General features: G+C 49.1%; 1 protein-coding gene across 1 annotated transcript; it reads right to left on the reverse strand.

Moving 5' to 3' along the window:
- Positions 1-68: 68 nt before the first annotated feature.
- CCNA2 (cyclin A2) lies at positions 69-9,460 on the reverse strand. Its single transcript, XM_037394649.1, has 8 exons — positions 9,248-9,460; positions 8,935-9,163; positions 7,622-7,737; positions 7,023-7,246; positions 6,241-6,445; positions 4,152-4,265; positions 3,525-3,658; positions 69-3,100 (listed from the first exon to the last, which is right to left on the reverse strand). Exons 1-8 carry the CDS (start codon positions 9,371-9,373, stop codon positions 3,049-3,051), a joined length of 1,200 nt encoding a protein of 399 aa, XP_037250546.1. The 5' UTR covers positions 9,374-9,460; the 3' UTR covers positions 69-3,048.
- Positions 9,461-9,797: the final 337 nt, after the last annotated feature.

Here is a 9,797-nt window from a genome sequence, read left to right on the forward strand (position 1 = left end):
GTGTACTTAACCAAACAGCATAGAACTAATGCAAAACTTTCAGAGAGAAGCCACTCGTACTTCAGCAATGGAGTTTCTTAAAGACAGTTTAATTAAACATTACATGCAACAGACAGGAATGCTTCTTGAACTATATTCAGAGAATTATGCTCTGCGTTTAAAATCAGGCAAAAGGAAGAGATGAGGTTTCCATACCTGACATAGTCTTTGTTGGAAAACAAATTTGAAACATGCACGTATTTACAAGAGCAAAGAAACATGTATTTTACATGTGACTTTAGTATTAATGAAACATGAAGCTGAGAGAAGTTACTGTTCCAGATACTAGTTCCCCAAACAGGTTTAAAATTTCATGTTAAAAAAACCCAAAACATTGCTCCCAGCCAGGCAAAGCTTTAATCAAGTAGTGCTCTTTCAGAGAGGGACAGACACAGAAAGCCCCATTCCTCCGGGAGCCAAAGCGGTGCATTTTCTTAGTGTCAGTTCTTCCAACCCAAAGTCACTGTCAGGAGTACAAGAATGAACGAAGCTTCAGGTGGTTCATCCCTCCACAGTACCACACCACCATAAAGTTCTTCAGGGAAAGGAACAGTATTCTTTGCACCGCTGTTTATTTCTTCTTTGCACATAACCCCTCTTACCCTATGCTCCTTAAAGGCTTTATTTTGAAAGGACTAGGAAAAGTTAACACTGGATAGGCAAAACTAGTACGGTACAACCTGGGGTATTTTCTTCAGAGATGCCAGCCCCCAACCGAAGCATTTTTTAGGCTGTAGGGGCAGTTGTATCAGTATATTGAAAGGTAAAGCTCAGGGAGCAAGGGAGAATTTTTCTCTGTGGTACAGGAACAGTAACGAAACAACTTCCACTGAAACTAGAGCAAGGAGACGTTTCATCAGGCGGTAAATTAATACTATAAACAATTGAAGTCTTTCCACTGAAGTACTGCTACTTGCTCTTTTTCTGGGGAAAATACGGGATAAGCTTCCTTTAAGTGACTTCTCTTCCAGTGTTCATCTTTCCAAGACCACTAAGAAAGTTTCCAGCACACACCACAAAAAAACAGAAGGGGAAGGCAGAACCCAGTTTTTCAGGCAGAGCACTGTGCTCTGTTTTCTTCAAGGAGGAATTGCCGGTTGGCATTCCGAGTCACTCTTCCAAGGTCACAAACTGATGTTGCAACTGTGGCAAATGGGTCCTGTATCTACAAACTCCCTCTCCTGCAAGGTTAGGGCATTTCCAATACTAAGCACCAGATGTGATCTACTGTGACATTTTCCTCCCAACTAGTTTTAGCTTTTCAGTGGCAACCTACTGAAATTAAGCTTAATAAAGGCTACTGGAGAACATGGTAGACCTATTAAATACAGTTCTTCACTCAATATGTATAAAAGTCAAAGTGCATCCTAAAAAGCTCAGATTGATCCAAGTGGTGGTGGCTTATACAGTCAAGAGGAAAGTGCAGTACAGGCTGCTGGTTTTGGCCAGTTTTATAACTGAGTTCGTTCATGGAGGGCTCAAACTGCAGAACTGGGGCAGAACAGCAAGTTTTTAGTTACAGAGGCAGGTGAGTTGTCACACTGTAATGCTTGCTTGTCAGCTTGACAGAAGGCTGATGGTTTTTTTGATGTTTTTTCTTTTTAATTTCAAATAACCCACATTGTAACAGCTGTTTGACATCTGTGAAGAATTTATGCTGCTACCTGCTGCATGTCCAGATAACCTGACAGTGCTGAATCAGCTTTAAAGTTGAAGCGGCACAGGTTTCACAGGGCAGCCATTGGCAAACAGCTTTAGAAATGAACGCCAATTTAAGATGGTAGTACCACCCCTCAGTGGTATTAAGGCATTGGCAAGACCACTAACATCAGATTTAAAAATTGTTTATTGGCCAACCTGGAAGCAGCTTAATTAAACCCACTTCCATGCACTCCCTGCTTTACACACAAAGAACAGCAGGTACAGGGCAACATCACTGGATTTACACAAGCTGAAGGTAAACATCCACTTGATTTAACGCCAATTATCTACCAATTTGCTTGTCTAACAGTTCTAGAACTAAGAAAAAAATAAGACTGGTCGGTCTGTATTTTTGCTGTGTGCTGCAGAGGATCCCTTTCTAAGCAAGGGGGATGTACAGGAGCTGTACCGTTCTGCACATAGCCCATCCATGCCAGAAAACTTCCCCTCTTGAGGGCACAGAGCAGTAGTTCACTCTCCTACATTTTAATCCCCCACCGCCCCTAAAGTAGCAAAGGATAACCAGACTGATGACTTTTTTTTTTTTTTTTTAAGTGGACATGGGCAGGCCTTCAGGACAGCTAGCATATCAGTGGGGACACTCCATGGGTTAAAATTCGTATCAGTTTTACACTTCATGACTAGAAAATACCTGTGGCAAGACTTTTCTACATACTGGAAGAGGGAAGTATGAATGGGTATAATAGCTTTAACCGTGTGGTCCCTGCAGCAGAGCATTCACCCTCAAACCTGATGGAGATCTGGCAATACACAACATAGGGATCAAGGCTTCCAGTAACCACCATGTCCCAAAGTGCCTCACAACAGTCAATTCTAGCAAGGTGTTCTCCTCAGAGCTACTTCATTTTTTTCTTCCAGTATTATAGCCGTAAAGCCACATTTTGGATCTATACTAAGTCTCAGTTTAAACTAGACAGTACAAAAATGCTACAAATACTGCTGTGGAGTCCAAGTCATTCTTGAAGTGGAAGGAGAAAAAGCCCTACTATAGTAATGCACTGCTAATATTCGTGTTTAGTCTATCGTTAGGTAAGCAGTCTCAAGATTTCACTTGGTCTGCATGGTTAATTCTGTGCTTGAAGAGATCTTTATTATAAAAACCCAGCTAAGTATTTTATCAAAATTGCATGTACAAAAGATTTACATTAAAACTAACTTCATAATTAAGCTCCTCAAAACCAGTATTAATATTATGAATGATCACATCTAGAATTTCGAAGCATGTTTAAAAACTGTACATCATTTTCTTATAATATACATCTTTTTAAAAGATCAGTCTCTTGATTGTTACAATAAGTCTAGTGTCTCTGGTGGGTCAATAAGCGATACTCCATAGTACCTAGAGAGGGAAAGAAAGATGCAGGATGTCATCTTGCTCAAGAGCTCTCTGCCATACAGAACAGCCTATATACTGCAGCGAGGCACATTTCTCACACGGCAGGAAACATATTGGGGCTTTGTCAGCGGACACAGATTTGTAGGAGTGTTAGGTACCATCTCCTGCCCACCAATTGTAGGAACATCATGCAAATTCCCCCCAGTTTCTACCTAACAGTTCAGGCAGCCATAGCAGGCCTGGTAGGGAACACAAAGTATTGCTCAACAAGGTGTTGTGCAAAAACCTGAGGAGTCTTGTCACCATTTCACTTACACGGTGGCTTTGGTTAGTGGGGTCTGACTGGAGGCTCCAGATACACCCCAGTAGTGCTAGGACAGCTTGGGTGTAACACACCACCTCATCATACATCTCCACAGATACTTACTTTGCACTCTTGTACTTCTCCCTTATGGACTGTTGCATGTGCTGTGCTGCTTTGAGGTAGGTCTGGTGTAGGTCCATGAGGCAAGGCTTGATGTCTTCAAGGGTGTAGCCTGTTACTTCACACAGGGATTCGGGCTGAGGGAAAAGGGAAAGTAAGAGGGATATTTGAACATTTCTGTTTGCTTCTGACAACTGCTGGCAGAGCTTTTAGCTTCCTGTTGAAACTGTTATTCTACTAGGTTGGTAGTGTTGTTTTCTCAAGCACAAAGTAGTTTAATACTGCTCAGATTTTAGCAGTAATCCTGACAACTACCATATTAGAAACAAGTATTCCTTGTCTCCAGTGCTTAGGCTTTCTGATTGCCCACCTCCTCATCACAAGGAAGCTGCTTGCAGCTTTGAGAAGGTTTGCCAGAACTAAGTGCCTCAGTAGATGCCTCTTCCTTCCAAGAAAAGGCATGTCGTCCCCCTATGTTTCAAATACCATAGGGAGCAATCCCTAATTAACAGCCTTGGAGCGCAGAGGGACTGGGATTCCTGCAGCCCAGGCTTCAGCATTCGGAATTGCATAAGAATGTGCTGAACAGGCATAAAGGCAGTTGACAGCTCAAGCGTTGGTGCTACATACCCAAGTTTGTCCAGTGATCGTATAGCCTGCTAGGTGAAACGCTGCAGCAGCAATAACTGATGGCAAGTATTTCAGGTAAGGATCAGCATCAATGAGACTCAGCTCCCCAAGGTACTGCAAGGGAAACGAGAGAAAGGGAATCACCTGCTTCCAAAAGGAAGTAAAAGTGCATTTGACAGTTCACTAGAACCCAAATTTAAGCTTCCTCCAACTGATGGCAGGATTGGAACAGCTTTTTACCTACCTTCTACTTACTTTCTCTTTTAGCATCTACTGTTAGCTACTGTCAGTGTTCCCAATACCTGCTTTTTCAACACCACATTTTATATTTAGAGGTATGCAAGATCTAGAGGGCAGAGTGTAGGCAAGCCTGACCTCTGCACAAGAAGACAGACTTTGTATGGGGTTGGTTTGCTTGGCAAAGTTTTGGTAGTGGGGGTGCGTGGGGGGCATGTGTGCTACAGGGGTGGCGTCTGCAAGAAGCTGCCAGAAGCTTCCCCTATGTCTGACAGGGCCAATGCCAGCCAGCTGCAAGATGGATCCGCTGCTGGCCAAGGCCCAGCCCATCAGTGACAGTGGTAGTGCCTCTAGGATAATGAATTTAAGAAGGGGAAAGCAAAAACACTGCACAACAAACTGCAGCCAGGGAGAAGAGGGAGGCTATGCAAGCGCAACAGCTCTGCAGACACATGGGTCACTGCAGAAGCGGGGGAGGGGGAGCTCCAGGTGCTGGAGCAAATTCCTGGGCAGTCCACGGCAAGGCAGGCTGTCCCCCTGCAGCCTGCAGAGCCCTCAGGGGAGCAGATCCCCACCTGCAGCTTGGGGAGGACCCCAAGCCAGAGCAGGTGGATGCCCCAAGGAGGCCATGACCTGTGGGCAGCCCAAGCTGGAGCAGCTCCTGGCAGGGCCTGTGGCCCCATGGGGAGAGAAGCCCAGGCTGGGGCAGGGCTAGCGCCCCCACGGGGGACACGGACTGGAGGAGGCTTTGTCTGGGGGGCTGCAACCTTTGGGGGGGACCCACACTGGGCCAGTTTGTGGAGAACTGCAGCTGTGGAAAGGACCCACACTGGAGAAACTTGTGGACAACTGTCTCCTGTGGGAGGGACCCCACGCTGGAGCAGGGGCAGAATATGAGGAACCATCCCCTGCAGAGGAAGTAGCAGCAGAGACAAAGTGTGATGGACTGACTGCAACCCCCATTCCCCATCCCCCTGAGCCACACTGGTGTAGAGGCAGAGAAACTGGGAGTGAAGCTGAACCTGTGAAGGGGGGAAGGGGGTGGGGGGGAAGGTGTTTTTAGGGTTTAGTTTTCTTTCTCATTACCCTACTCTGATTTGAATGGCAATAAATTAAGTTTCCCCAAGTTGTCTGTTTTACCAGTGACAGTAATTGCCAAATGATCTCTTCCTGTCCTTATCTTCACCCACAAGCCCTTCATTAAACTTTCTCTCCCCTATCCAGCTCAGGAGGGCGGTGACAGCAGCTTCAGTAGGTGCCTGGAGCTCAGCCAGGGTCAACTCACCACAGGCTTCTATTTAGGAGCTCTGGTAGCTGCCATACAGTTAGGATTTGATGTAACTAGCCGAAACGTTATCTGTGCTCTGCTTTAGAAGTTAGGCTCTGGATTTACAGCTCACTGCTTGTTGAGGAGAAAACAAAAACAAAAGCTCTTCAGCAGAAGTGGGTGGGTAGATGTGGCAGTTTTAGATAAGACAGAAACATCTAGCAGTGAAACAACCCCCAAATTACAGTTCATCAATCTCTGCCTACTCTGAGTAAGCACGCATGCTTGAGCCAGGCTGAGTGCCAGTCTGCGACAGGAATGGGTTATCTCAAACAGCAAATGGTGATAGGGGGCACTGGCTTCTGGAGGAACACACGAGCACACGGCACACCGCATGCACTCTGCAGCGCTCTCCTAGACAGACTACACATTTAACAGTAAGAAGAGGCAGGGAAGCCTGGACTGAAGAATCCTTTAGCATCTGTTTTCTTTTTCTACTGGGACTAGGAAACAGAGCTTGTAAAGTGCATTAATAATAGTAACAGAACTCTAGTTATGCAGACTGAGCTGGTACTTCTTACTTACCATTGATAGGCTCTCCACTTTACCATTTGTCTGCTTGTGTAGGAAATACTGAGTGAGGAACTGGTTGATTGTTGGAGCTGCCAAATCAAATGACAAAACCTTCAAAATTAAGTGCTCCATCCTTAGAACCTGCTTCTTGGTATAGGTGTCATCTGTGATGTAAACAAACTCTGCTACTTCAGGAGGGTAGATTTCTTCAAATTTTCTGCCAGAAGAAATATAGTTATGAGCAAATAATTCAGTACTAGAAGACCAGATAACCAGCAGCATTTAATGAAAGCCAGCATGCCAATAGAAATTCTGACTTGTGAAATAGCTGGGCACTGCTACCAAACAACTTTGCTGCTCTTGGTTCAGCAGCCCTTGAATCAGTAGAATTTGAAATTGGAGAGCTACCATAGCCTGTTATTTTAGCACAAAGCAATTTGGGTCTCAGAGTTACCAAAATTCCAGAAGAACCTACCAAACTAATAGATGGTGCAAGCAAAACTTCCTTTCCACATGCCTCACACATATTCCCTTCAAAGACTGTTCAGAAGCCTGCTGCTGCAGCTAGAAGTAACGAGTCCTCCCATTAGAGCAACCTACAAAGCTAGCCTAGAAGCTTGCTTGCATAGTTCCATACAAACTGCCAAGCTTTTAGGTGGGTAACTCCGATTTTTCTTCTAGCGTGAAGCCCTCCCGAGTCAGTCTGGCTATAGGCAACAGAAATGCAATAGCCACAAGATTCCCGCCTGTATGAGACCAGCAGGTAGAATTTTAAATTAAGCAGTTTCACTTACGATGCAAGAAGCATAGCTGCAGTACCCACAAGCTGGAGTTTTCCTCTCAAAACAGACATTGAGGAAAGAAACCTGTCAATGTAATTTACAGCTAAGTGCAGAGTTTCATTCTGTAATTTGTATTCTTCTCCAACTTCCACCAGCCAGTCCACAAGAATAGCCCGCATGTTGTTTGTGATATCAGGTTGTTTCTTCATGTAACCCATTTTAGGCTTGCATTTCACCTGTAGGTTTAGATGACAGAGATAAGATTTAGAATGGACCAAGTGCTGGCAGGGAAGCAAGTGTTTAAGCTCCATTTACCACAGTTTAAACAGATCAGAAGTAAACAGTGCTAAGTCTAGTTCCTAGTACTAGGATCAGTAAGTTATATTTCCACAGTCTTGCTTTCCAGCTTCTCTTCAGCACATGGCACAATCAACTTCATCATGGGAAACCAGTCTTGTGTTCACAACTGTGGACACAGCATCTTCAGTTCTCTATTTCTAGCAAGCTGATTTAGTCACTGTAGCAGTAACCAATGTTTAGATGCATTTGCCAACCCCAACCCCCCCCCCCCCCCAAACTGTAAACAAAGAAGAAAAGAGACAGCAGCTCACCTCCATTTCCCTGAGGTACATATGGATATCGCCGATATAGTCTGGCACGTTATTAACATTTGGCTTTTTCTCTTCTGGTTCTGAGCTTATTGAAATATCCAATTTACTTGGAGAATCTAAGCAGAAGACAACAGCCTTGTTAAAATGGCCACCGTCAGACCATTCCCTGGCAGTACAGGGAACTACCCTGTCCTGTCCCACATCAATGGCAGCTCTCCAGGGCGGCTGGGCCTCTTGTCTCCCAGACAGGCAGAGAGGGCAGACTAACTAAAGCTCAACTACACAGTGAGGTGAGGGGGCTTTAGGAAAGCCAGAGTGTTACTGTAACAGAGAATGTTCCCATCCCCCTTCCTCTTCTTCACCTTGAGAACCAAGGGATGGAAAACTCTTTTTGCAAGCACACAGTGCTCAGGGCATCCTGCGTTACCTTATAACAGAGACGTGAATCCTATCAGCTTAGCTATTACCCCTTAGAACAGGGCTGGAGTACCAGAGCTTTTTGTTGACTGCAGAAGTGGACCCTGATGAAGTTGGCCCTTGGATATTCATGCATATATTACAGAAAAAGGATCCGACAGCTCACATTTCTTAGGTACTAGGAAAAGCTCAAAACTTTTGCACTGGTACAGGAAAAAAGTCTGTTGAGTCTCAGAATCTGCCTGAGTAAAGTCCCCTTCTTGCTCTACAGCAATAGCAAAGGGCGAGGCTTTAGGTGTTGCTCTTCTCTGCAATCTGGTTTCTCTCTCAAGGCATCGATAGCTGAGAGCATAAAACTACCGACAGAGAGGAGGTGTTAGGAGCACAGAGGCTCGAGTTCTGGAAAGCTCAGCTGGACAGAAAGGCTATTGCATCTTAAGGGCAAGCTCAAAGGAAAAAAAACGGTGTCAGCAACTGAAAAGGTGTCTTTTGGGCCAAGCCATGAGGGTGGCGAGGTGCTGGCCCAGGCTGCCCAGAGCAGCTGTGGGTGCCCCATCCCTGGCAGTGCTCAAGGCCAGGCTGGACGGGGCTGGGAGCAGCCTGGGCTGGTGGCGGGTGTCCCTGCCATGGCAGAGGGGCGGGACTAGGTGGTCTTTGAGGTCCCTTCCGACCCAAACCGCTCCATGACTATGTGCCAAGCGGCTGCCGGCCGCGCCGCCCCCACTGGCTCGGGAAGCCGCCCCCGGGCAGCGGCTGGCTGGGCACGGCCGCCCCCCGCGGCTCCCGCGGGAAGGGTCCCGGGGCCGCAGCGGCGGGGCCGGCGGGACGGGAGCGCGCCGACGGCCGCCAGCAGCGCCGCCCTCCCGGCGCGCACGGGCCCGCGGGGCGTCACGTACCGAAGCTGATGTCCATGGCGTTGTCCAGGGGCGCCAGCGGCCGCCGCAGCCCCACGGTGCAGATGGCCGCACGCAGCCCCAGCGCCGCCTCCTCGCTCTGGGCCGTCGGGCCGCCCCGCCGCCGCGGCCGCTCCCCGTCCGGCTCGTCGACATGGATGGTGAAGGCCTGCTGCTGCTGCCCGCCGCTCGGCCGCCCCGCACAGGGGCCCTCATCGCCGCTCCGCGCCGCCTGCGGGGGAGAGCGGCCCGTCAGCGCCTCCACCGGCCCGGCCCGCCCGCTGACAGCTGCCCCAGCCCTCCCGGCCCTCCTCACCTGCGGCGGCTGCCCGGACCGCTGCTGGGCGCCCCGCAGCAGCCCCAGCACCACCCGGGGGCCGGCGGGCGGCGGCGCCTTGCCGCCCGGGAGGACGTTCTCCTGGTTCTCCTGCCCCGCCAGCATGGCCGCGCCGCCACAGCACGGGGCGCGATGGACGGCAGCCGCCGAGTCTGACGCCGCGGCGCCGCTCTCGCCGTTCAAGTAGCCCGCGACTATTGAATCAGCCAATGAGGGGCGACGCCGCGCCGCGCGGCCTACGGGTGGCTGCAGGGGACACGCCGGGCGGGGCCGGAACGCGGCGCTCACTGGCAACGCCCCGCCCTGCCCCGCCCCCGCCCCGCCCCCCCGCCTCCCCTCCCCGGGCAGGAGGGGCCAGGAGCCGAGCCAGCGCAGCACGGCAATGAACGGCAAGAAACGCAGCGCGTTTAACACCATCCCCGCCCCGGCCGGGAGCTAACGCGCGGCTCGGCAGCCCTCAGCCCCCAACACAGACAGCGCCCCCGCCGCCCACGGGGAGGGTCTCGTACCCCCCCTCCCAGCAAACATC

The sequence above is a fragment of the Falco rusticolus genome, chromosome 1, assembly GCF_015220075.1.
Source record: "Falco rusticolus isolate bFalRus1 chromosome 1, bFalRus1.pri, whole genome shotgun sequence".
Lineage (NCBI taxonomy): Eukaryota > Metazoa > Chordata > Aves > Falconiformes > Falconidae > Falco > Falco rusticolus.